Source organism: Carex rostrata, chromosome 7 (genome assembly GCF_964058835.1).
Source record: "Carex rostrata chromosome 7, lpCarRost1.2, whole genome shotgun sequence".
NCBI lineage: Eukaryota > Viridiplantae > Streptophyta > Magnoliopsida > Poales > Cyperaceae > Carex > Carex rostrata.
In genome coordinates, this window is record NC_135924.1 from 9,396,622 (window position 1) to 9,424,337 (window position 27,716).

The window sequence follows — 27,716 nt, forward strand, 5'->3', positions numbered from 1 at the left end:
CCAGAGCTACCCAAAAAAAAAGGAAAATAAAGCTCCGCTACAAGTGAACGAACTTCAATACTACAATAGACTCATAAATGGCTATATGGTACCATCACAGATACCAGTTGGTTTCTGCAAAGAATTTTTACTGCCTGTGTGAATTACAATCTGGAATATTTGATTGGAATTATCTGGTTGGAAAAACACGGTGACCATAATTTTCTATTGAGATTACAATCTGGATGCGAGATTAGAGAATTTCAATGCTTCAGCCCAGTGGAGATTCTTGAAGATGTAGAGATGGTGGTACCACTGGTACCAATGCTAATGGATGCATAATCACAGTGGTGTTGATGTCTGACCTTAAAAGGCTTCAAAGCACATCATGTTTCAGTTAATGCTTTTGTAGATGTAAATAAGGGTCAAGGGTGGTGTACCAAAAAAAGTTTTCTTTGCTAGATTATATGGTACCAACAGTAACGTACCAGTTATGAAATCAGAGTCAATTTTGAGGTCTACACTAAGGTAAATGAGTAAATCTCAACAAATCTTTGAAAAATGTAAAATAAATTATTGCAAAATAAGAAGGGGCCTAATTTCAACTTGCTCAGATACTTAATTTTTGTTGAACTAACAATCTGCAGATAATGAACCGCATTAACTACGTTAAAGAGAAACAACAGTCCCTTATATATTAAACCTAGACACACAAACAATCTTTCAGAACAAGGGCAACTACATCATGACAGTTTAACCTTATACGTACTGAATCTATGAAGCGAATTAAACTCTCAAGTTGTACTGTAAAATAGCAAATACATCAAAAAGGAGGATCAGTGTATGGAAAATTAAAGAGAGTAAAGATATTGCACAGAGGCTATCAAGGTGACAGCATCATGTAGTCGTTGTTTCTTAGAATCTCCATAGTTCCTACTCACACAAACTCTTCTTAACAAATTACAAGTCTTAAAAACTTAAACATGGTCAGACAGTTCACCAATCAATCTAACAAAGACTAGGCACAACTATGTACCGCCAAACTCTGTGGGACGAGGCCATATCAAACGAGGTCGCGGGGGCAGGTCAGAAAAATGCACGGAGGAGCGCCAGTGCTTGCACACGGCACGGAGCCGAATGAAGTTGCCCATGTCTCCAACTCTTCTGGCAATGTGGCGGAGTACGTCAGCATTTAGTTCACCCCAATTCATTTCCATTTATGTTGATAAGAGTAGAATTTGATGTGGCCTTCTAATGTGAACTATTTCGGTATGATACCTGAATATAAATTAAAAAGTAAGTGCATGTTATTCAAAACATTTTACGGCTGCTTGCTGGTATCAGTATCACTGTATCACTACTAAACTCCAAACCACACCTATCGAACGATCAACAGAAACAGCAGTTTAACCCTAAAAATAAACAAAAGCGTGGGTGTACAATTGTACACATATCGAACGAGTTTGTGTACAAGGCCATTTTATGCAAAATTGGTGCAACCACCACATAAATTATGATTATAGTAAAAACCAATAAACAATAATCTAACACAAACAGCCACAGACGGTAGCTGTATACTTTAAATCGTCAAAGCAAGAAAGCTAATTCGGAGTTCAGCATGGCATAATTGTTCTGAAACTACTATTGCCAATCAACGAATTCCACAGGAGATTTAAATAATTAACAATATTTGCCAAATTTTATGAGAAAATCTCAAAATTGGGATCTGAACACCTCAAACAATACATCCCAATAGTTAGCAAACTACAGAAATAAAAAGGACTTTGTTTCAGACGACACAAAGTCTGAATTGGATCACTAATTACGCGTACCAGAGGATCTTGTTCCCCAGACGATGCTCCTATTTACCCGGTGGTGTCTCCTGCAACATGAGAGATCGAAATGAGAATTTATTTACAACTTGAAAGAGGAATCAGGCCTAGCCTTTGCAGTTGAATTTTAATTTAGGCCCGTTTCGAAGTTTTGTGCAAACTAGTTTCCGTATTATGGGCCCGTTTCGAATTAGCGTTGTACAAACTAGTTTCGTATGCTGAATTAGGCATAAACATTGATAAATAATAATTAATTATTAATTTAAGAATTAAAATACTTGATATATTGTTGGTCATTCGATCATAGGTTGGCAACGAGTTGGCTCATTATAAGACAGTTCAAACTCGTCACGAGCTGGCTTGTTTGAATCACGAGTGGGTTAACTTTAGAGGTTTGAACTGGAATCTCAGCCTGAAATTGTCACGAGTTGGATCGAGCTAGCTCGCGAACTGTCGAGCTAACTCACTAGGTCTGGCTGAATCTTATTTTAAGAAGAAAATAAATTCTACAAATTTTTTGGACCGAGCTAATCCGAACTAGACAATATAAAATACACACAAATTCATACAAATTCACAAATTGATGCCTAGCCGAGCCAACTCGCGAACTGACGAGCGAGCTAGGCCCCAACTTAAACTCGTTAATTTTGAACCGAACAAGTGGCAAGCGAGCTAGGTTCTAGTTCAGTGCAGTATCAAACAAACTGTTAGCAAACGAGTCAGCTGCGAATCACGATCGAGCCACGAACCACAATCTTTTTTTATCAACCCTATTCGATCATGTTGATTAGTGGATCATGTTCATCATTTGATCATCTCTCTTGATAATATTAATAACACATTTGTTGGACTGCGTCCTCGGTGTCCTAAACCGACGCAAACCACACAAAAAGTAGTTTCTTTGTTTTTTGGTTTTTTTTTTTTGATAAAATGGAGCCGACTTCATGGCTAAAAAGTTGACAACATTTTTTTTTTTTACATTTTAGTACAGATCCATACAATTTTTTTATAAATAATAATTATTAAAATTTTGTTCCTAAGAGAATCCGCATTGGTAAAATTAGAATGAAATTAGCGACATCTAGTCTCCACAGTCACCATGGCTAGTACGGTTGTCTTGCTTTCAAGATGACAAGTACTAACGGATGACTCTGTATCAAATTGTCTCGTGACTGAGTACTAACGGATGGTGCTATTTAAAGTATTACCAACATAGAGTACATTAGATTGGCAGTGAATGAGACCGACCATACTGTCACAAATACTGTACCAATAGCAACTAAAATCTGCTGCCAACTGGGAACATACTGCACATAATGTGTCCATTTATAACCAGTGTATATCGCTACAGCTTTGAAAGTCAAATAAATCAAAATAATAACACGACAATTTTGAGAGAACAAACAAATTAAGCTTAATTAGTGAGAGAACAAATAACTTTGAAAGATCAAGTAAATAAGCATCAACTTAATTGATTCATCTTAAAGACCTATCACTTCCATCAAAATATTTTAATTAGCTCCAAGATATCATACCATCACTCAAATGTCTTTGTTCGTTGGATCTTTTTCTCTCCTAAGGCAACTTCTTCATATTAGTATTTAGGGTGGACCCAGTGTATACCGGGGGAGGGGGGCAGCCGCTCCCTCGGGATTTTGAGTTTTAGTGGTGATCTATCAGTACTGATCGACTTTGTCTCTCCCTGAAATTTTTTTTGCCCCTCTCTAGATTTTTGATTTTTAATTCGGGTTAAATTTAGTATTAAAATCAAAATAAATTTCTTGAATTATGATTGGTAATTATAATTATAAGTTAAAACATCATAAATTACAAGTCAAAGCATTAGAAAATATAAGTTAAAGTATTATTTTTTTTTATCGAGTACCCAATTAGTTAATGGATTTAAATCCGATGAGATATTTAAATCTGATTCGGTATTTTTTTACCCTCCCCTAACGAAAATCTTGGATCTGCCCCTGTTAGTATTGTGTTTTTTTTAATGTTCCCATCTTCTCTAAATCAACGTTGTATTGCCGGCTTTCTGGCATGACAAATGGCTAGATGAATCTCCTTTACAACATCATTATCCCCATTTATTGTCTATTGCTGAGAATAGATTTGTTTTGTGCACTTCGCTAATGCAAACAACCTAGCAGCTTCTTCTACTCCATTACAATTGACTTTTACAAGACAATTGACTGCAGTTTATTTCCAGAAATGCAATGGTCTCTTACTTAAATTTAGACATTTCACTTTACATGATTCTTTAGAGGACAGACTTTTGTGGAGATGTCCAATAAACATATCTTTACTGTCCATTTTTCTACAAATGGCTAGAATATGATGACATCTCTAACTCTAATAAGGTTTATAATACCATATGGTAGTCTAAGATACCCTTAAAGATTAAGATTTTTCTATGGTTACTTAGGAAAAATATTTTTTTACTTGAGTTAATTTAATTAAGAGAGATTGGCATGGTCCAGTCGACTGCCTTTTCTGTGGGCTACTTGAAAGTACAAACCACTTATTTATTCAATGTAGTTATGTTAAAGAACTTTGGGAGTGGATTTCTAATTATAATGGTTTGTCTTTTACTTATACATCCATTAAGGATTTATGAATTATTGATGCACTTATACCCTTTAAAGATCGCCTTTTAGAAAGAAATCAAGTCTGTTTTAATGGGACTAATCCTGTCACTGCAAAAACATTAGAATCTTGTATTATTGCCTTAACTTCTTTTTGGTGTACGTCTAAAAATAATGATTCTTATTTAAATTTGGGTCTCATTCTTCCTTCTGATATTAAGGACCTATCAGATTAACTTCAAGCCATGTCAGTGGACAACTCAGACCTGACCAAAGCGGTGGAAGTTCCGGTGAACATGAAAGAGGTGGAAGAGTATAGGAAGGACTTTTTGAAGGCACATCATTCCTTAAAATGTGTTTGGAGACCAAATTTTACATTTTTTGAAATTGTTTTACTATTTATTAAGATGGTTTGAAAATCACTGTTTTTATTAAAATTCTGCACCATTAAAAAACAGCGATTTTCAAACCATCTTAATAAATAGTAAAAAAAATTCAAAAAAAATATAAAAATTGATCTCCAAGCACATTTTAATATAGATTAAACATGTAACGGTTTGAATCGGCTATTTGGACTTCGAAACTAGAAATATGAGCGCGAATTAAAATAACCCGTTTAATTCGCGAAGTAGCGTAGCCTTACTATATATATATTAAAACTTGACGGCTGTCACCCGTCAAGGTGATTTTATTAAGCAAGTAAATAATTAAAAGATGCGTATTGAAACAAAGCTGGAGGAATAAGTTAGGCACCAATTATCATAACTATCGTATCCTTTCCATATATAACAACTCAGATGTCAACAAATAAATAATTATTAGTAACTAACTTGAAGATCCACACTTTTCGGAAAATCAGGAAATAATTACTCAAAAGGATTCACAGAATTAACAACGCGCAACTGTTAGTATCTTAATTATAATTTTATCATCGTAACTCCAATTTTAATATATGAGATACATGAGAAGGGATCAAGTTACAATAATTTTTGAGTTACAACAAATTACAACAACAATTTTTTTCATTTTTAAAGTCTAAATCATCGATTCAAACCGTTAGATGTCATCTCTACAATAAAATATGCTTGGATACCAAATTTTATATTTTTTGAAATTTTTTTACTATTTGTTAAGATGGGTGCAAAAACTAGTCAAATTCAGACCATTGAATTTTGTACCCATCTTAATAAATAGTAAAAAAATTTCAAAAAATGTAAAATTTGATTTGAAAGCACATTTTATTGTGGAGATCACATCTAACGGTTTGGATCGATGATTTGAACTTTCAAAAATGTAAAAAATATTTGTTGTAACTTGATCCCTCCTCGAGATACATATATTACCTTCAAGAGTAAGACTACCATGCTTCGCAAATTAAAGTGGGTATTTTAATTTGCGCTCATATCTCTAGTTTTAAAGTTCAAATAGTCAATCTGAACTTCTCAACATATTCTTCATATTGAAATGTTCTTGGAGACCAAATTTTACATTTTTTGAAATTTTTTTACTATTTTTTTTAGAATTTTTCAAAATCAGTATTTTTTTTATTTAATGGAAAACACTAAAATTCTAAAAAAAATAGTAAATTTTTTTTAAAAATGTAAAATTTGGTCTCCAAGCACATTTCAATATGAAGAACATCTTGAGAGTTCAGATTGATTATTTAAACTTTAAAACTAGAAATATGAGCGCAAATTAAAACACTCACTTTAATTTGTAAAGCATAGTAGCCTTTCTCATACCTACAATACCTACAACTGTGTCTTAATTTTCTCAAATTCTAAACATATAATTTCCACTAGAATTTTAAAGTTGGGTGAGCAAATCTGTTGTAAACTGCTCTATTGACCTTTTTTGTCATATATTTTTACTAGGAAATTTAATTAAGGTAAAATCAAATACATTGAAATCGTGATAAAAAAATCCTACTACTTTTATGTTTTTACTTCTTTTTTTCAAATTCGGAACATATAAATCCACATATGTAGAATTTTTAAGACAAAATAAAATTTTATTATTAGCCCAAGTAATAAATCAATTAAATTAAAACATGTTAATAATAAGTTCAATGTAGCCCATAACTTCAATCAAAACTCTGACTTCTTCTCTATATAAACTCCTCCTCTTCACACCCTAGCCGCCTCATTTCTCTCTCTGGCCAACAACTCTCCTCTCACCTTAGCCGCCCACAGAAATTCTAACCTTCACTCCCTCTTTCTACTCTCCTCTGGCAGTGGCTCGGATCTGAGTCAGGAGTGGGCAGAACAATTCAACAGAGGCAAAAAATCAGCGAGCAAGTATAATCGTTGTGATTTTTTCCAAATACGCTGTTGTTGCTCCCATAGCAAAATAATAAGAATTGGGTTGTTTTTTGTAATAGGCTGCTTTGTGGGCTAAAACAGAGGGAGTCCGAAGGTAAATCAGAGGTAGGCAGAAGATTGTATTACTAAAGTTGGTAAAAAAATCACTACCCCCTCCTCTTCCCCCCTCCCAATTGATGCAAGACATCTACACATATTGGTCGGTGCTAATTTTTTTTTATGAAAGTAGCATTTTATATATTGAATGTGTTTTCTTCATCTCCTCTTCCTTGTGGCCGACCTCTTCCTTAATGTCTTCGATTGGGAGGGGGGCGATTGGGGTTTGGCTATTGGAGAAGGGGGATCGTGAAACCGTTCACCTATTTACTATTCACATGTTACTGTCTATGGGTCCAAAGGAGAGAGAGAGAGCGTTAAAATTTATGTAGACGGTTAGAGTGAGAGGGGGGTTGTCGGCTAGAAAGAGAGATGTGATGAATAGGGTATGGGAGGGGTTTATATAGAGGCGAAGCTAGAGTTTTGTTTGGAGTTATGGACTAGGTTGAACTTATTGTTAACATGTCTTAATTTAATTTAATTGATTTATCACTTGAGATAATAATATAATTTTATTGTCTTCAAAAGTCTACTTATCTGATTAATATGTTCTGAATTTTAGAAAATTCAAAAAATAAAAACATAAATGTCGTTGGATTTTCTGTCTCGATTTCAACGAATTTAATTTCATCTTAATTGAATTTTTCAGTGAAAAGATATGATAAAAAGAAATCAACAGTGGTCTGCAATTTTAAACAAAATTGCTCACCGAACTTTAAAATTATAATACAAATTAGAGTGAGTCTATGGTACTATGCATATTACAATTTGGCATCGTGCTACAGCTCTATATTCGAATTTTCAAATCCTAACGGTCGATCCGAACCGTTCATCTTGTTCTCCATATTAATGTGTTTGGAGACCAAATTTTACATTTTAAAAAAAAAGTTTACTATTTTTTTAGATATTTAGAAAATCACTTGATCTGAAAATTCTGGACTATCCAAAAACAGTAATTTTCAATAAATTTAAAAAAATAGTAAAAATTTTAAAAAAAATGTAAAATTTGGTCTCCAAACACATATTAATATAGATAACAAGATGAACGGTTCGGATCGACCGTTAGAATTTGAAAACTCAAATATAGAGCCGTAGTACGGTGCCAAATCGTAATATGCATAGTACCATGGACTCACTCTACAAATTATATGTTCATCTACGCAAGTCTATATCATTTATTCTGAGTCGTCTCCTGTTTCTGTTGGTATCCGCGCGAGAGAAAAAGAAATAACAAAGGGCTTTGATCTGAGCCGTCTCCATAATTTTTTTTCGATCTTTTATCTGATCCCACATAAATAAGTCTATTTTATTTGATTAAATTTAAATCAATTGAATATTGTAAAGTAATCGTCAGTTACTATATGGTCGTGTTTAAGGAGCGATAATATTTGATTATCTTAGTTACAGTTTCATCTTGCATGATAGAGACATAATACATTTAAAATTGTTAGATGTTAAATCAAAATAAAAATAAATATTCGAATAAAAGATTGTTATGCTTAAGATTTTTGGAGTAAATTTTTAGAAATCCGAATAGTTAAATTAATTAATATATAAAACAAAAAAGTTCAAACAATATTATTTAAATCGCGTCGAGACAGTTTTTAAGCGTATTCTGTCTCCATCGTGCAAGATGGAACTACAGTCAAAATAATTTAGAATTGTCGTTTCTTAAACACAATCATAGAAGCGACTAACAATTGCTTCACAATATTAAACAGTTAGATTGAAATTTATTCAATCAGAGACAAAATAAAAAAAAAGTAGAATAAAGAAAATTTCGCGGTAATAATAATACTGTCAAATTCAGTATTGGTATATTTTGCTAACAGTATACTCGATTTTTGACGGTAAACCTAATTAAAAAAAATTAACACAAAACCCTGAAATTTAAACAACAAAAATTAAGATAGAAATATAGAAAGATAAGGTTGGAGGAAACTCACCGTTTAGAAGAAAAAAAAAAGATGCAATCCGATGTGAAACCAGGCACAACGATGTCCTCAATTAATGTGTTTTCAGAAAAGCAGAAAAGGATGTGTGACCAAGTTTGAAGGATAAAAACTTTGCTTTTGTGAGAAAGTTATATAAACATGTGAAACTTCAAATTAGGGTGTGTAATTTGAGGTAATATAAAAATAGGGTGGCTGGAGGTCACTAATTTTTGTCATTTGTCACAAATTTATCAGTTAAATTTTATTTGTCTCTTTTTAGTTACTCAACTTTGTCAATTGTTTCAATCAAATTACTTTATACTTTTCTATCTAAAATCTTAACGGACTATTCTCATTACATTAAAAATATTAACATAATATACTCATTTCATCCAAAATACTAATGGAATGAGCATATTCCGTCCAAAATACTAACATAATGAGCATATCCTGTTATCATTTTGAACGAAAAAATATAGAGTGGCTTAATTGGGACCAATACACAATTGAGTGACTAAAAGAAAACAAATTAAACTTGAGTGACCAATTCATGATAAATGACAAAATTTAGTAACAAAATTTACCCATAAAAATAGTTTACCTTTTTTATTTCTAAATCTTGAGTTATCCTATAAAATTAGAATTTTAGGGAGAAACAAGGATTTTTCACATATTACTATTTTACCCTTTTTCTTCACCCCTCGTATTGATAAAGTCGGACTACATTCTTCAAAGAAACAATAAAACAATGAGCAAAATCGGACTACATTTTTTTAATTTCAGCTATCTTATAAAAATAGAATTAGGCAGAAAGAAAAAGGGTTTCATCCCTCTTATTAATAAGAAAATTACAAAAATGGCATAAACCTTATCCCTATCTTACAAAATTAGCCATTTTTGAAAAAAAAACAAAACTCTACATTTGAAAAGAAACTCCGTATCATCAAATTCATTATATTATGTACATTATGATAGGGCTGTAAATGAGCCGAGTTTGAGCGAGTTACTCCCAACTCGAACTCGACTCGTTTAATAAACGAGAGAGCCAACTCGAGTTGAATTGATAATAACGAGTTGTAGAGCCAACTCGAACTCAGCCCGTTATCAACTCGAGTTAGCTCACAACTCGTTTAACCAGTGATAGTATTACAACACAAGTTCAAACATATTTTGCACGAATCTCAAAGCCCAAATAACAGTCTAGATATTCGGGTTTTTATTATTTTGGAATTTATTGTGACCAATACTATGTAACTTTATATAACTCGAGTTATAAATGAGCGAGTTGGGGCCAACTTGAACTCAGCTCATTTATTAAACGAGTTGGCCAACTCAAGTTGAAAATGAGTCGAGTTAAACGAGCTGTAAATGAACGAGTTACGAGTTCGAGTTTTTTTGCCCAGCCCTACATTATGACCACCAAACCTTCTTAACTGCTCAAAAACATATATACCAACATCAACAATTTTACAGGATTCAAATATGTTGTTATTCTCTTTTTTAAAAAGTAACAAGGCTATCTCTGCTTTTCTGAATCCAACCGTTCAATTTTTTTTCGGGAACGAATCTGAAAGCAACTTTTTTCATAACTTTTATGTTCACGCATGTCGAAACAATTCAATGACTGAATTTGAAAAAATAGAAATAATAGGGTTACTGTTGAAAAAAAGAAGAAGCATATTTAGATCCAATTTTACATGCATGCATCTCTAAGATCAACCTCGATCCTTTCCAGTCCATCTAAAATTGTATCTTTTTTGCCATAACTAACGTCCATCAAATACAGAGTTGGCGTTGTATTGGGCCATTTGGGTTGAATTTTAGTATGGACTGGATTAGAATTCCAGATAAATCAAATTGGGTTTAATTGGGCCTTCCAACTTGATGTTTTGAATTATACAAAGAATAGGTCGGTGTCAACCAACGTGCTTATCACTTTTGGTCATCTAATTTGTACGGAGTTCAAGAACTATCATACGGATGTTTACTTTATTGTTCACCTATTATTTGTTAATAATAATAATAATAACTTAATTGTTAAGTGAAATATATAATTAATAAATAATAATGATAAAAAAGTTATATAATATACATAAATTATGCATTTAATTCAATTTGTTAATTAACAATTGTGTTGTTTTTTAGCATATATGTAATTGATGTTATCAGTAAAAGAGATAATTAATTGATTAACTGGACAGTAGGAATGGCGCGCTCCACCTTTGTCCTTTCATATACATACATCTAACAGAGAGGAAAATTATTGGACTATTTACTGGTTCAATCGTGGTCCATGAGCGCATCAACATGCAACACACATTCAATTATGTCTACTGATTAGGAATCGGGTGGGCTTCACATATTCAATGCATCTTATCACTTGACCGACGCTTGCAAGTTGCAAGTTGCGAGTGCTGTTAATTTTTGATGGATGAATATGCACTGCGCATGATGTTAACAGCTAGAGAAGAAATAGAACGGTGTCAGTATTATAAGATGGATGTATTAAAAAGCATCTGATATTAATGGTCATGATTCTTTTGCAGCAATGTATTCTTTACTTCTTAAATTTCGCCGAGATATTATGTACAGAAATGTACCCCGTTGTAGGGGTGTAAACGGTCGGATACAGATTGAATAGTGGTCAAACTGTATCCTTATCCATTATAATTTCTTGGATACAAATACAGATACGGATACAGATCGGATATTAAATGCTACGGATACGGATCAGATATTGGATGGATATAGATATTAGATATAATATTTTCATAATAAACTTGTTGATTACAAAACATATCAAAATAATAGTCACTAATTATGTCATAGTGTTATATTATTTATCAAAATATATATTTACATGCAGCTTAATAAATAATTGGTACGAATATGTAATTTAATAATTTTTCGGATACGGATCGGATAATTTAAATAATTTTCCGAATTCGGATAATATCCGATCTGTTTACACCCCTACCCCTTGGCTTGTTCCGATTGAAGAAGATGCCAGTATTGCAAAAGAGAAATAATATATTGACAATAATTGTATTTGACAAACATCACAATCCATATTATCCTTTTTTGGGGGGTCAAATAAGAGTAATAAAATTATGTGAGTGTGTTTTATATTAGTTAAACAAGTCTTGTATTAAATTTGGTGCAATTTAAGAATCATTGGTTCAACAATCAAATGATGAATAAATAAATATAAACTGCTAAATATTTTCTATCACTCAATGAATGCAAACAGATGTTCAATCTATACAAAATTTGACAAGTGATCAAATTACTGTAATATATCTATATTTTCAAGTTTTCAATTTTGATAATCGTTTTATTAACTGTCACCATTTCTAATAATACCAGTATTTCCCAATTTATCATAAAATGCTGTTGTTTAATATACCCCGAGTAGACAAAGATTCCAAAGTTTCCATTTATAAAAAATATTCCCGGCCATCGGTGGTTCAACCAGGGAAACAGAGTAGGTCCGATGGGCATCGGACCTACTTTGATTTCAACGGGTTCAATCACCGTCGGATTGGTTTAGGATTTGCATCAGAACTTTCCCGTCTGCTTTAATATTCGTGCACACAAATCCTGAAGCAAATTAGACGGTATATCTATCCATCGGAACCAAACTAGGTCCGATGGACATCAGACCTACACCTTTCTCTTCAACCAGATCCAAGTCAGAACCAGATAGAAAAGAACAGAATTAACATTTAATTAACCATCCACCATTATTAAATTAATCTAGAAACAGGCCCAATCAGTGGGTCCACCGAAAAGCAGAGAATAAGGCGACATGCACTTAGCAAACTTCCAAATTCTTAGTACAAAATGTTTTGTATTGTTTATTAGATCACAATAAGTTCTAATACACAAAATATCTAGAGCACCAAAAAGGTTTAATTCCTTGTATACCTCTCTATGACTCTATCCCTTGCTCCACTTGAAATATATATGAAAACAAAGCTAATCGATTCAACTTTTGAGAAAATATTAGAGAAAAAGGAAAGAAGGGATGGTCCTCGGTCACTTTCTAGAGTTCTAGATAAGGTATATTAGACAAGAAGGCTCTAGTTATCTGGAAAGATACACGAGCACTTAAAAGATGATGTTCTTTTCCAGTTGCCGATCTGGCTATTAAGGGATAAAAATCAGAGCTATGAACTCTCACACAATTATAACAATATGAATAGAATAAACAATTGAGAGTGATGTGCTTTAATACAGACAACAGCAGTCAGACTCAGTTTGGCCTCAAAATAGTTTAGATCTCACTCAACGCTCAGAAAAAAATTGACAGTTGACTGCTGTAATAATGTTTTCTATTTTAGCTGCAATGTCCAATCATAACTAAAAAAAAAAGATAAAATAAAAAAAAAATGCAGTGTATTTATTCTAAAGCTAATAACCCAGTAAAAATTGCATCATTTCTTAATTCTTATCAATTGTTTTTTTAATATGGCCAATTCTCGGCTCAAGAACAAGTTAACAACCAACAAAATCAGCATTTCTCACAATTAAGGCTCACAAAAATCTCGAAAATATTGGGGACACAATTGAAAGTCCGGAAAAAATAATGTAAATCAACCAAAAATAAATCAAGACGATGAAGCAGCCTTAGACCGCTTTTTGGCTTCGCTATAAAGCCCCACCCCGCCAACTGTTATCCCAAACCCAACAATCCCACTAGTTGTTACCGGGTTTTTGAAAATCAATACTGATACAAATGCTGCCACTGCTGCTTTTGCATTTCCTAACACCTGTAGCGTCAGTGCGCTGGTATGCCTGGTCACCAAGAAATTCGTCAGATTCACCAGATATGCAACTGTCGCATTAGCCAGAATCAGCAATGCGAATTTTGGGTCACCCCGCATATTTGCCAGTGTTACATTCAAGACTCCTGGTTCGTACCAAAGGGACAAGGGAAATAGAATTGCGGCCGCAATTGGTGCCATGTACATTAAAAGATTCATTGAATTGAGTTTTTCTGCCTCAGATGTTAGAAGAATCCCTTGTACCACTGACTTGAGCGCCCGGCCGGCAGTGGATGCCAGACAGACCATGAATCCAAATGGGTGGAATAACGGCTCGCTATTTGAAGACACCACTATACCTAGAACCACCGGTAATAATGACATGTAAACCATGGCTGGTTCGGGTCGGAACGTAATTAAAAGTGCAAATGCCGCGGTAAAAAACGGGGTGGTGGCACCAATAGCTTGATTGAAGGAAACAGGAATGTACCTAAGAGAAGTGTTCCCACATACAACTGACAAGCAAAAAATCAAACTGAGAAACGCAATCTTCATAAATTGCTTCTGGGAAGAGATGCACTGGGGCTGAACAAGCCTCAGCCACCGCACCGCCGCAAAGGAGTAGAAAGAGCAAGAGAGCATGTGCATTGCGGTGAGAAAAATCGGGAAGCGGTAGCCGTAAATGGAGAGGAGATACTTGTTTAGAAGGAGCACGCCTATGTTGGAAAAATACCAGGATAGGATGAAGCCGGCGGTGGTGGCTGCTGAGCTGGAGGTCGAAGTACCATTCGATTGGAGGAGGGGTTGTTGCTTGGCTGGAGGAGTTGAAGGGATGTCGATGATTGGATCGGACGGGTCGGGTCGAGGGTTGCTGACCCGCCTCAGCGCGTGACCTTCCCCCATCGATTTACTTGAATTTGTTCCTCTTTGTTTCCTTTTCCTTTTGAAATAAATATCACTAGGAATTGGTGATTTCTAAGGATCTATGGCTGCGAGAATTTGAGGAAGAGTGCCAGTGGTAGAGGCGAGTAAGAGCAGGCGCGCATTTGCGCCTGGGGTTGGATTGGGAAAAAGGATTTTGTGAGGGGGAAGGGGGAAAGAGGAAAGGAGGGAGGAGGTAGAGAGAGGTGAGGTAAAAGGGTTCTTTCTTCTCAGTAGTAATGGGTCTGGAATCCTTGGATGGATAGCGAAAAGGAGTCACGAGTCTAGTGCATCTCTCCATGTTGTGAACAGCTATTTAGCGGGTTTGAGTGCTAGGGTTCAACCAGGGCGTTGATCAGTTGATCTCCTGTCCTCCGATTTTTATTGAAAAATCTGTTTTAAAACGGTGTAAATTAATTTTAACAGTGTGTTTGTTTTTTGAAAATCTTAACAGTGACTGTTAAGGTTAACTGATTATTTTGTTAAACCGGAGAATTAATCTCCTCTCCTCTCCTCTATTGTACAGATTTTATTGAAAAATCTGTTTTAAATCGGTTTAAATTTATTTTGACTGTGTTTGTTTTTAACTGATTATTTTGTTCATAATTTGTGAAGGTTGATGAGGATCGTTTGATTGGACAAAAATAATTTAAATCTTTTTTAATGGTTTTATAGAAATCATATTGCTAAAAAGGAGGCAAAACTTAAATCGTGTTATTTCTTTTCAACATAAATATGATAAATATGAGTTGGAGCTAAATACATTATCATAAGTGTCGCTACTTTGAACTATACTAAATTTAATATTATTGACCTACTTTTTTTTTATTAAGTTTGTTTGAACCAACTCAAACGAAAACTACAATACTCGTAGATGTACATAGTACATTAAATCTATTAACTTTCAATTAAAAAAAAAACATTCTTTTTTTTTTTTTTTTCCTTTTTGATGATTTATTATCTGTTAACCCTTACATTTAGATTTACCTCAAGCAAATTATAGATATATCTCTAAATAACAATGATAGAAATTCTGATCACTTATATTTTGTTTGCATATTTATCTATTTACTCGCGCATGTGTACACAAATATCTTTCAAATTTTTAAATTTATCGCTATTTTTACATAAATTTATTATTGGCTCAGTACATTTTTTTTTTCTTATTTTACCACAGATTAACCCTATTAGAGTAGAAATATATTTGCTCTTTTTAATTTGAATCAGAAACATTATTTTGTTGCTGCTAAATTTATCAAAAAGAAAACACATGAAGGAAGATAATTTCGATCAGCATAAGTTTATCCCTTCTATAGAATGTCAATATGAACACGTGTGTAATTTGTACAGACCAAAAATTTCATATTTATTATTTATAATAATTTGTTAAAACTTGTATCATAATTTAAGCATTCGTTCTTACTCAAACAAGTCAATTTTTCTAACAAACTGAAATAGTTCCTATCATAAATTTGTATGTTATCTAAATAGTGCATTATAGAGATGTGGTTTTTATCTATATTTTTTCCTGAATTACAAACTTAAATCCGACAGAATAATTATTTGTGTAATAGTTTCAAAATTGCACATAGAATAATATCTTTTAAATATTTTCTTAGATAAAATTTCTATTAGTATGGAATTGTATATTTTAATATTCGCATATAACATAATTTTTAATGCATTATATGATTTAGAAAAAAAAGTGGCAATTTCTGTAATATATTCTTAGCTAGAAAAAAAAAACATTTTTTTTAGTGAACTATTAAAATTATTCGGGCATCATTCCCAAAATAAAATGCAAATTAATATTAAAATTAAATGAATACTATAAAATATATAAAATCTCTTATAATTGATCACATAATAGAGTAATTAATTTTATATATCACACTTGTGAATATTTATTATTTAAAAAAATTGCTAGCCACATGATTAAATTTAGAGACGGAGCTACATTCAAGGAATGAGGGACAGTATTTAACTCCCATTTATTTTGAATTATTTTTGTACTTATACACGATTTTCTATATAAGATAGGGTAAAATGTTGTAGATACGATAATATTGATTCTCATTCACAGAAAAAAAAAATTATATGACTGGTCTCTATTTATGTTTGATCCCTATAACTTGAAAGTCTGATTCCGCTCCCGATTAAATTTGACAATACTTAAATAATCTATCTATTAATTATAAATGTTTGATAACTTGACATGCTTTAAAATCCATGAATGACAATCATATTTACAGATATTGTCAATATAACACACGAGCATTCTCCAAAAATAAACAAGTATTGGTTCAGTGGGGCTTGCTAGAGAATGACCTGCTACACAATGCGCCTCAAAGATGTAGTGTCATAAACAGGTCAAACGGTTGGAGGGGAATGGAGGGGACGAGATCAGAGATCTAATCGCACGATGAGAGAATGTGGTAATAAGAGCATATTAATTTGGATATTTGGATTTGAGCGGAATCCAAAGCGCACTGCGAAGGCATTGAGACTTTTTTTTTTTTGTTTGATTAAAAGGCATTGAGACTTGAGAGGAAAGATGTGAGCTTGTGTCGGTCGGACACCTCTGGCTGTGCAATTTCTCCAGTTTAAAACTCCACGATATCTCCAGTTATCAAGTGTGGACGCCTTCATGGAGCTTGTCAGCTAGTCAAAAAATTTGGATCAATTTGAAATACAGAGGTAAATTTCATGCAAATTTACATTTTTAATGGCTTGAATCTAACCTTATTTATACCTGATATAATTTATTTTTTTCATCAGCTTCTTACCAAATTGATCTTTCCGTTATTCCGTTTTTAGAGAAAAAAGGACAGCCAAAGAACATCGAACACGGATTGTGAATCTAATTCTAATTAGCATAATTTATATTTTTTGTTTACTGTAAATTCTCAGTATTTTTTATCTTATGGGTGAAAATTCTCACGATTTATCCTGAAAATTTATCCTTAAATCAAGCACTTTTTGTAAGAACAATTGACCTAGAAAAGAAAAACTATATACGCATTGTAGAGATACACTCGCAGTTATGTCTTCAAATTAAAATCCTTTTTATTAAAAAACACATCTGCTGATCTGCAGGATGGATTTAAATTTCTTTTCTTTTTGAAATACTTGGTAGAAGCAAGAGATGATGGATTTAATATTTCAATGGAGGGAAGAAGTAATTAAACTTCACCAACCGATGGAAAATTCAAAGGACGAGTCCTTGTTGACAAATGTAGTCATCATTCAGACGAATTCGTATCTCTGAGATATCTCAAACTTTGCGTGACTTTATGGAAAATCTCAACCGTTTAAATACGTTATGCACGAATCTCAAAGCAAACATAATAATGACCCCCTACATCACCCCCGAATAGGCACCGGACACGTCGGTCACACAAAAGTTTAGATATCTCAGAGGATACGCACTTCATTCGGACATATGTACAGATCATGCCAACTGTAGACCATTGATTGGATGGACGATCCACGTCAGCACGGAACGGGCCGTTTGGAAAACAATTCAAGCGGGCCTGGGCTTCCTTCTCTACATCTCGGCCCGAATACACTATCGTTATCAAAACGGAGCGCAAAAAGACCAACTTGAAGGCCGAGTGTATAAAATAACATTTTGATTCGGTACTCATTTGGAAAATAGTTACAGGAAATCATCTACAAAAAGATGTTACAAACTACACTTTATAATAATCTAATTCAGTAAAATTCTTCTCAGTCCCTGGACCTAGAGGGATCTCAGATAAATTGCCTCTACAGTTTAGCATAATACAGTGATAAAGATTTTGTATGATTGAAGTATAATACAGTAACCAAAAATTGCCTCTACAGTTTAGCATAATACCGTAACCAAAAATCAAAAGTCAAGAAGGTTTGTGCTTCCATGCACCTTGAATTCTTCAATGTCACAGCAGCTTCTCAATCCATTAACTGTATTTCAAGTCCCCTTCCTTTCAGAAATGAGGGTTGCTTGCCTTTTTTACTGGCACCTTTGCTGTAACCAAAACCTAACCATGTCGGAAAAAGGAATCGACGCAGTGTTTATGTCCAAGGACAAAGAATCTCTCAGTAAACTGGCAGGAAGTGCACCAAAATCATCGAAGTGCCTTGTAGTTTCAATGAAGAGGTAGCATATCACAATAGTCAATAGAAGATTATATGCATTTTCACTAGAAAACAGACATAAAAAAGTTATCTCGATACTACTACTAGCGATATAATATCAGTGATCTGTGACACGTCTTTGAAATTGTGTTACTTAACTGAGGCAAGTGAGAATTTAACCGTATACAACCTCATTGCAAGCAAAGACATGAACATACCGAATAATGAGAATCAATTTGGGATGTACTAGCTCATGAATGCTGGTACAAATCTCTGTGGGGAATAGTTTAAATGTATTGTGTATCCCATGCCTTTTTTTTTTAGAATCAATTTGTGTATCACATGCTGTTCTTTGATAGTGAATGCACGAGGCATTGTTTGAAGCATAGTGATTTTCAAGGATTGTTGAGGCAACTACATGCGCTTAAAGATCTGATCTGAACCGTTTAATGCGAGCTTGCACGAATCTTAAAGTGGGCATCCTATATTTTAAATAGGCCCTAATTTTGTTTTGCTCGGCTGGGACTCATTCTAACCCATGGGGCACATTTGTGATTGTTGGATTTAATAATATGTACAATTGAAAGTTGAGCTAAAGAGATGATTGTATTGATTCATATATTCATTGCTTGATTGATTGTTTACATGTGCAGCAGTTGTTTATTCATAGAGAAGTCTAATACATGTAATTTAACCTAACTATGGTTTACAGGGGTGATTAACCAGAGTGAGCTGTTGGAGCCAGAGAATATCGCAGGGTATATTTTCCTGCTATCTGTTGCATTCTGTTGAAGAAGAGGCATCGCATTGTCCGGTTGAATCAAAACTGGCTGTGTCCAGTCATCCAGTGTTTGTCTATCAACAATGCGTCATAAATTATAGATTTAAGAATTAGACAATTATGGGATTTTAGAATTTACTATTTTGATTCTGTCAAAATCTATTATTCAACTTATTAGTTAGTTTATAAGAAATAATGTTGCACATATCACATATGTTTGATCTCATTTATATAGGGCTACAAGTTTATTGGAGTTTATAATTATTTCCAAGATTTAAAATAAAAAATACAAAAGTTCGAATTTAATCTTTATTGAAAACAACTAATTCATTAACTAATAATGAACTTTGTGCATCTAATAATGACCAACATGATCAGTCATCTCCACATAATATAGAAAGTCCAACACAAATTCATGAAACACTTTTATTTATTTGTTTGACATCCTCAAACTTGAGGAGAGCCAAAATTTTAATAAAAATTTTAATAAAAAATAAAAATATTAAAAATAAGAAATCTCTTGTGGAAATTTTAAAAATGAAAAGACGGTAACAAATCATGGCGTTCCCATGACACATCTCAACTCCTTAAAAAAACAAAAAACAAAAAACAAATTCAAAAGTGGAACACCATAGGACAATTCAATTAAAAAAAAAGAAAAAAAATGAAACAAGTTCCCAAAATTGAGAGAAGAATTTTTTATTTCCTGAATTGAATTATCTCATGGTGTTCCACTTTTTTCTGTGTTGAGTTATCCCATGACGTCCTACTTTTTTTTTTGTTTCCTGAGTTGGGTTACCCTACTTCTCTTTTTTTTTTCGTTTTTTTAGCGCCTATACAATTGGATGCACAAGTGTCGCCACAACAAATACCGGGCCGACACTTGCACCATCTCATATGTACAATAGAAGATTTGATTGCTTCTCAGCCAAAACCAGAGAAACAACGGTTGTTTCATTGGCAGATCCACAAAATATAAAAGTTATCATAAAACATAATATTATAACGTCAATATCAAAGCAATTAGACCAGTGACTGCTTCCCGAGTCTTCTCCGTTGAAACATAAAGCGATGGCAATTTTAGCCCGGCTGGCTCAACCAAACCCGGCATGATGATCAACAGGACTACCACTTTTCATCAAAGCCTAGGTATTTTCAGGACCCTTTTTTTAATCTTTCTATACAGTAGATCTTCCCGTGCAACAAATTCAATCAAACACTTAAATTTTTTGAAATAACAGCTTTACATTTTGAAGTGTTAATATCTGGTTATGAGAAGTCAGTTCGAGCCAAATTCTTCATTCCATTTCTCCAGCTCTTCCCACCTGCTCTTCTGCAAGCTTGGTCTGATCACTAGCATAGCCTTCTTAAAGTCTTCATACTTCAAAGGTCGTAACTGCACACATGAAGGGGAAACTAATATACTACGATTGATTTTATAGTTTCTTTACAAGTTCTGACCATGTAGGTCTTCACAAGCAGATTTGTTCAAACATCACTCTCACACTACAATTACCCATGTGTTTTATGCAAATGCCAATACAGTTTTGGGTTTCTCTTGCCCAAAACCAATCAAAAGTTTAGGCACCAACTGCAACACAACAAATAAAAATTGAATTTGTTTCACAATTACTACCTGATTTGCTTTAATTTTCAGAATGTTGTGTGCGCCCAACTCCCTAAGAGGCATCATGGCAGCTTCCTCACACAAGGCACGTAAATCACTTCCGGAATATCCTACAGTTCACATTTTTTTTTTTTAATACAAAGATCTGATAATGTTATTTTAGTAAATTACACAGGTTACTGGAAGTATCAACATTTATCCCAAATGATCTTTCAAAATCTGAAAATTCCCCATGCTGGTCCATAACCTATAGTTATACCATCTTAATCCTATTGTAATCTTTTAGTACAAAAATGGATAGAAATACTACAGAATGCTGGCACATCGTGAGTATCTTGATTACTAAAAGATATCACGAGAATCATGCATCCCATGTCAGCAGTTCAGCACCGGGTAGGGTATTTTGGGGACCTAAATGCCGCAAGTCAAAATGCTCCAGGAGCAGGTGAGAACAGAGCATATTGCAGGGAGCATTTGCAACATATTCTACTATATAGCTAAAGAGATAAGAATACTGTAGTATCAGGAAAAAAAATTTACCATCAGTTTCTGCCACAAGTCTATCCATATCGCTACCTGCCCAAAATTAGCATGCAAATATCAGAATAGAAATTCTTTCAAAATAAATGAATTAAGAGTTTTAATGTAACTTAGTGCATTTGTGTGGGAGGGGGGATTTCAATTACCAGACAAGGAATTTGATTGTCCTTTGAGTTGACTTTGGAAAAGTATTTTGCGAAGAGTTGCATCCGGTAAAGGAACATATATCCTCTTAACCTGTATAGGAGATTTTATACATTTGAGTTTGAAGCTTGTTTTCGTAGATGAGCTAGCTAGAAAAGACATGACAATGTATTATAGTAGACGTTGCAAACTTTTGCAATATGCATGTGAATGAGAAATTCAACCAACCAACCTCATATTAAAATATAAACTGGAAATCCAATTGGTTATATGGATATGAATATCAGTACAAAGTTATTGACCGTTATATTTTACATGGGAGTAATAAAATTTGTGTCATTGGGTGATTCAAAATGGAACCTACCAATCTTCTAAGAACAGCATCATCCAACTCTTGTGGTTTATTAGTAGCACCTAAAAATATCACATAGTAGTATTAAAAATCAATTAGTATAAGAGAACTGCTGTTTGAGCTGGTTAGCAATGAAAGCCATTGTTTGGGAATACCATTCAGTACATATCCTCTACGTACCAAGGAAGAGAACCCAAGTTGTTGAGAGAAACATTAATGGTAACTGGCAGGTGCACTTTAAGCAATAGAAATAATCAAATACTACAAGTACGAACCAATAACAATAACAAGGGCATCTTGATCAGAAGTGACACCATCAAACTGGATAAGAAATTCTGATTTTAATCGTCTACTTGCATCATGCTCATTGGCTTGCCTTGAGGACATTACACTATCAATCTGTGAAAATTCCAAAAAGAAAATAAGCATACAAATAAAGTAATAAAGAGATATATAATCGTAGTTCGAGATACTTGAGTTGTATGAATAATCTCGGGATTAATAGAGACTGGTAACTTTCCAGTTTGGGAGACATTCAAATTTTGGTCCGCATAACAATGAATATCCTTAAGAATAGTCTGGGATAAAGACAGCATATGAAAACATATGTAAGGATATAGTAGTGAGCTAAATGATGACCTCATCCATAAAAATCACAGAAGGCTGTCTATCAACAGCAACTTGAAAGAGTGTCCTGACAAGCTTTTCTGCCTCCCCAACCTATTCAGCAATTATTAAAAAGGGAATCAGAAAAAGGTCCATTTACTCATATATTAAGACTAAAATATTTGAAGGCATACCCATTTTGAAGTTAAAGAAGAAGCAGAAACATTAAAGAATGTGGCATCGGATTCAGAAGCAACAGCTTTCGCAAGCATTGTTTTCCCATTCCCAGGAGGGCCAAAGAGTAATAAACCTAAACCCAAACAGTTATAATTTTAGTTTTTTTTTTTTTTTTTTTTTTTTGTAAGCAGTGGAAATTCAAAAGAAATGAAGGGGAGAACAAATATAACTAAAAGAGGGAGAAATGTACCTCGAGCGGGCCTCCTAAGGCCGGTAAACAGGTCCCTTCGTTTAGTTGGCAAGATAACCATTTCCATTAGTGCCTGTTTTGCCTTATCAAGACCGGCTGCACTTAAAAATGATATTCTAATATATGAGAATTAAGGTACGTTGATTTGGAATAAATTGTAGGGGCAATTTTTCTATGTCTACACTTGGCAGACCAAACTAAATAAGTGGGATTTACACTAATGCCTGAGAATGCAGCTCCCAATAATTAAATATAAATTCTAAAAAAATCTCACTACTGTAAGAATTAAGAAATCTTTCATTTAGTTGAGTTGCAAAATTACTATTTCTAAATCAGAATAATTTGAGCTACAAAAATTCTTACCAACGTCATCCCAATTGACACCAGGGCTTCTGTCAACAATTGTTGTATTGATCATTTCAATTAGCGGGTCTTCACCCGAACTGGATTTGGGGACCGTCCTAATTGGAGGGGATGGAGTTGAGATACCTCCATTGTGATTTATGCGATTGTTTGCACGTACTCTTGGAGAAGGCAATGTCTGAGTTTTCGGTTTTCGTGACCCAGATGTGGTTGGTACTTCTGTTCTAGCAACTGATGGATGGCCTGTAGAGGGCTGTAAGACAAGAACATAGATATTATACTAGAGATCTGATATTGGCTTCAATTGTAACTCATGGACTTGCTTCTATTGTTTTTTTTTTTTTATTAGTCTCCTTTCGAGATTATTTTGTTTAGATGAATTAATGGGTATGTAAATCGATGAAGACAAATCAGCTTTTATTCTCATTTCATAATAAGGTAAGAAATCTGACATAGGAAAAATCCATTCTGGTACCACGACAAGAAATTTGCCTCCAAATTTCTGTTACTATCATTTTTACTATTTTAACTTACTTTATTTATGAAAATCCTTAAAAAGAATTTGCTAAGATTATTACCTCCGAGCCTATAATTGAACTAAGGTTTCATTTTCTTCATCGTGCGCTGAAGAAATTATAAACATATGACAAGTCTATTGATTCTATTATTACAAAAAAAATAATAATAACTTAACTCTGCTCCTATAATCTCACACATGAATAAATTTAATATCAGAAATTAAAGACAAAAAGTAAAATGCATATAACATAAAAAAAACTCACATTCTGTGTTGAACTTGCTGCAAAAAAAAAATAAACAGTCGATTAACAAAGCCAGCTCAAATTTTCAGAAGTTCTCCTTACTACTTATAAAATTAAGAAAGAAGTACCAGTTCTCTGACCTAGAACCTTCAACCTCTCTTCAACATGAGCTTGCCATTTTGATATTTTTTGCTGATATGTCTTGACTTGATCCCTATCACTGTAATTTGATCTCCAATTAGCATCAAATAAATAAAACCTATTCAACAAATACACCTTATCATGTCATGAGAAATTGATGACTCTAAAATTGTAATTTAGAAATCCAAAACTACCAACTGCCTATACTACTCTTTATTAGTAGCTCTTGTGATAAGCCCCACTTTGATGAATTCATGGAATAATGGAACCAAATATTGATGCCGTGTAGACTAATCAAATGTACTAATATCTGATTGAAGAATAAGCTCAGCCCAACTCCAATCAAACAAAATTTAACTAAACTAACAAAAGATACAATCAAACGCTAACCCAGACGAAATCACATCAGGGACCCGAGCTGCCTTGGCCTCTAGCAGAATTTTCTGAGCATTCTGATAGTACGTGATTGCATCGTCGGGTATGCCCCACTCCTCGCACCTCACAGCTTTGTTGATCTGCTCCTTCGCCAATTCGAAGTATCCTTTTAGTTTTAGCGCAACTCTCTCGCTCACCACCGCCGATGCCGCTGGAGGGACATCCATAGACCTATTGGAAAGAGGAGGAACTGGATAGGAAGCGGAAGGAGAACTGGAGAAGATGGATGACAATGAATCAAAGAAGGTTTTAAAGTAGCTCATCAATTGGAATGGGATAAAATGAAAGGGACTGAGTTGGATTCATGGAATTAATCAACACACGGTATATTGATTTTCCAGAGAGTTGTTTTGATGGCTTAATTAAGAAAGGGGTCTTGAGAGTTGAGACTTCAATTGGATCGGAAAACGGGAGAAAGAAAAGGGGGGAATTTCACGTATACCCCTCAAAAACTTCAATATTACGTATTTCCCCCTCTAAATTTTAAAATTACATATTTCCCCCTCTAAACTCCAAAAACTAACATATTTACCCATTTTATTGTATTTTATATTAAAACACATTCTAAATTTATAAAATATCTATTTTACCCTTTTATTAAAAAAACATAATACGCCCATCTGACTCCAATTTGAATCTGAAGGTTCCTCTACCGTCTGAATTGCTTTAAGATCTGTGTGCGCTACATCAACACGAATCTTGAAGCGAACACACACGGAAATTGAAGCAATGTTCATAGATTTTAATGTGTTGCATGCGGATCAAAATTGCTTTGAGATCCGTGCAAACTAGATTAGCACGAATCTTGAAGCGAACACGCAATAATCTTATTGCGATGCGCTCGGATCGGACAGTATAGGAATCCTTCATATTCAAATTTGAGTTTAATGGGGCATTTGATATTTTTAATGAAGGGTAAAGTAGGTATTTTATAAATTTAGAATTAGTTTTAGAGTGATGCTTCTGTGCATACAAGGACCTATTTGTAAAATGAACATATTTTTATTTTCAAAGTTCAAACAGTCGATCCGAACCGTTCATCTTGTTCTCCATATTAATATGTGCTTGGAGACCAAATTTTACATTTTTCTGAAATTTTTTACTATTTATTAAGATGAGTACAAAAAATATCAAATTCAGACCATTGAATTTTGTACCCATCTTAATAAATAGTAAAAAAATTCAGAAAAATGTAAAATTTGGTCTCCAAGCACATATTAATATGGAGAACAAGATGAACGGTTCGGATCGACTGTTTGAACTTTGAAAATAAAAATATGTTCATTTTACAAATAGGTCCTTGTATGCACAGAAGCATTTGCCTTAGTTTTAATATAAAAGACAGTAAAATGGGTAAATATGTGAGTTTTTGAAGTTTAGAGGGGGAAATACGTAATTTTAAAATTTAGAGAGGGAAATACGTAATATTGAAGTTTTTGAGGGGTATACATGAAATTCCCCCAAAGAAAAGTGTAGGCGAAGAAAGATGCTCCGGTTCGAACTTGGTCTTAACAAATGACGATCCTCTCCAATCACCGAAGGATGGAGGGCTCATGCATGTCTGATTGGGCCTAAACAGGCTCGAATTCGTATCCCCTCAGGTTACCAGACTGAACAGAATTGAATCGGACGGTCCAAAAATGGATTTACACGCATCTCAAAGCACAAATAATCCCGCCCCCTGTTATCCCGAATCCCGACCTTCTGATAGTAAATCTGAACCGTGCGTTTGAATTGTGTTGAGTCAGGTACCTGGGAGGATACGGATGCGGCTCGAATTCAGGCTCTTGGAGTCCAAAGTACGGAACTGGTCGGGAAATTTTACAAGCTAACCCTACCTTGTGAAAAAACTAAACAAAATACTTTTTTTTTTCAAAAAGTTTGACAAAATATTTTCTTGAGTGCCAATCCTCTGGAATATCTCATATTTTGCATGGCCGACGTGTCCGGTGCCTATTCGGGGATAGCGCAAGGGCCAGTATTATTGTATTAGTTGAGCTTTGAGATTCGTACATAATATCTTTGAACGGTTATGATTGTTCAAAAAATCCCGCAAAATGTGAAATATCTCCGAGGATGCGAATTTTATTTTTTTCCCTCCTCTCTCCGCATTACTCTTCAAATTTAGCAAATTGGATACTCTTATTAGCAAATTAGAAAAGGAGATGATTAGCAAACTCCTTAGCATTGCCCTACATCGAAATATATTTTGTTTTACAAAATTAATTTATATGAGTAATTTTATTTTAATTTATTTGACTATACTTGATATATATAGCTTTGAAAAATCTCGAACATATTTAGCATATTACAGTAAAATTACTATTTCAATTTTTTAACAAATTTTGAATTCGGAGCTATATAAGATTTAATGTGAATTCAATAAAATTGTTTTTTTTTTTATTTACATGCTGATTTAATAAATTATTATATTTTTGTTTAATTAACATGCATATTGGTTCAAATTATCAGTGGGCGGTTTATGCAGCTTGTGCCGCTCTTCTCTGTTGAATTTTGCTTATTTTAAATTTGATGCTTTGCAAGAAACAGAGCATTTGAGATGCAGGAGGCATTCATTTATCTTATTCACTATAGAATGTTATAACGAAATCCGGTTGAATTTCTTAATTTTTGCATCAGGACAAGTATATTGTTAAGAAACAGGAATTCATTATTAGTTAACTTGGAAGTTCTAACAATTTTCAAAACTATTTTTAATTTAAATTTTACTTTAGAATATACTATTATTATAAATAAATGGTCATTCATAAAAATAACAATAATTAATGTTACCTATTTTTATATGTCGAATAACTGATATAGAAATTCTTAGAAAAAAAGAATACCACTTCGAAACATGAGAAAATGTCATACACGCATGATTGAAACGGCGTCGTATCAGTTAAGGTTTTAGGACGAGCATGGAACTGTTATAAATATGTGTTCATAATAAAAGCAAATAAGATACAAATTAATACAG

General features: G+C 33.6%; 2 protein-coding genes and 1 long non-coding RNA gene across 4 annotated transcripts; all 3 read right to left on the reverse strand.

Annotated features, from left to right (window-relative positions):
• Positions 1-756: 756 nt before the first annotated feature.
• LOC144557334 (uncharacterized) lies at positions 757-1,942 on the reverse strand. Its single transcript, XR_013512612.1, has 2 exons — positions 1,812-1,942; positions 757-1,257 (listed from the first exon to the last, which is right to left on the reverse strand). It is a non-coding gene; the product is annotated as an uncharacterized LOC144557334 (long non-coding RNA).
• An 11,237-nt stretch (positions 1,943-13,179) lies between these two features.
• LOC144557275 (Nucleotide-sugar transporter family protein) lies at positions 13,180-14,560 on the reverse strand. Its single transcript, XM_078305828.1, has one exon. The coding sequence runs from the start codon at positions 14,420-14,422 to the stop codon at positions 13,364-13,366; it is 1,059 nt and encodes a 352-aa protein (XP_078161954.1). The 5' UTR covers positions 14,423-14,560; the 3' UTR covers positions 13,180-13,363.
• Positions 14,561-20,532: 5,972 nt separating this feature from the next.
• Positions 20,533-25,136, reverse strand: LOC144557274 (AAA-type ATPase family protein). 2 transcript variants are annotated; one of them, XM_078305827.1, is made up of 13 exons: positions 24,692-25,136; positions 24,301-24,380; positions 24,182-24,198; positions 23,400-23,652; positions 23,037-23,132; positions 22,804-22,919; positions 22,643-22,723; positions 22,279-22,402; positions 22,016-22,065; positions 21,654-21,744; positions 21,508-21,543; positions 20,977-21,077; positions 20,533-20,736 (listed from the first exon to the last, which is right to left on the reverse strand). In XM_078305827.1, the coding sequence occupies exons 1-13, from the start codon at positions 24,997-24,999 to the stop codon at positions 20,620-20,622; spliced, it is 1,470 nt and encodes a 489-aa protein (XP_078161953.1). In that variant the 5' UTR covers positions 25,000-25,136; the 3' UTR covers positions 20,533-20,619. The 2 variants fall into 2 exon arrangements, with proteins under 2 accessions (XP_078161953.1, XP_078161952.1); XM_078305826.1 differs by having other exon boundaries at positions 24,289-24,380.
• Positions 25,137-27,716: the final 2,580 nt, after the last annotated feature.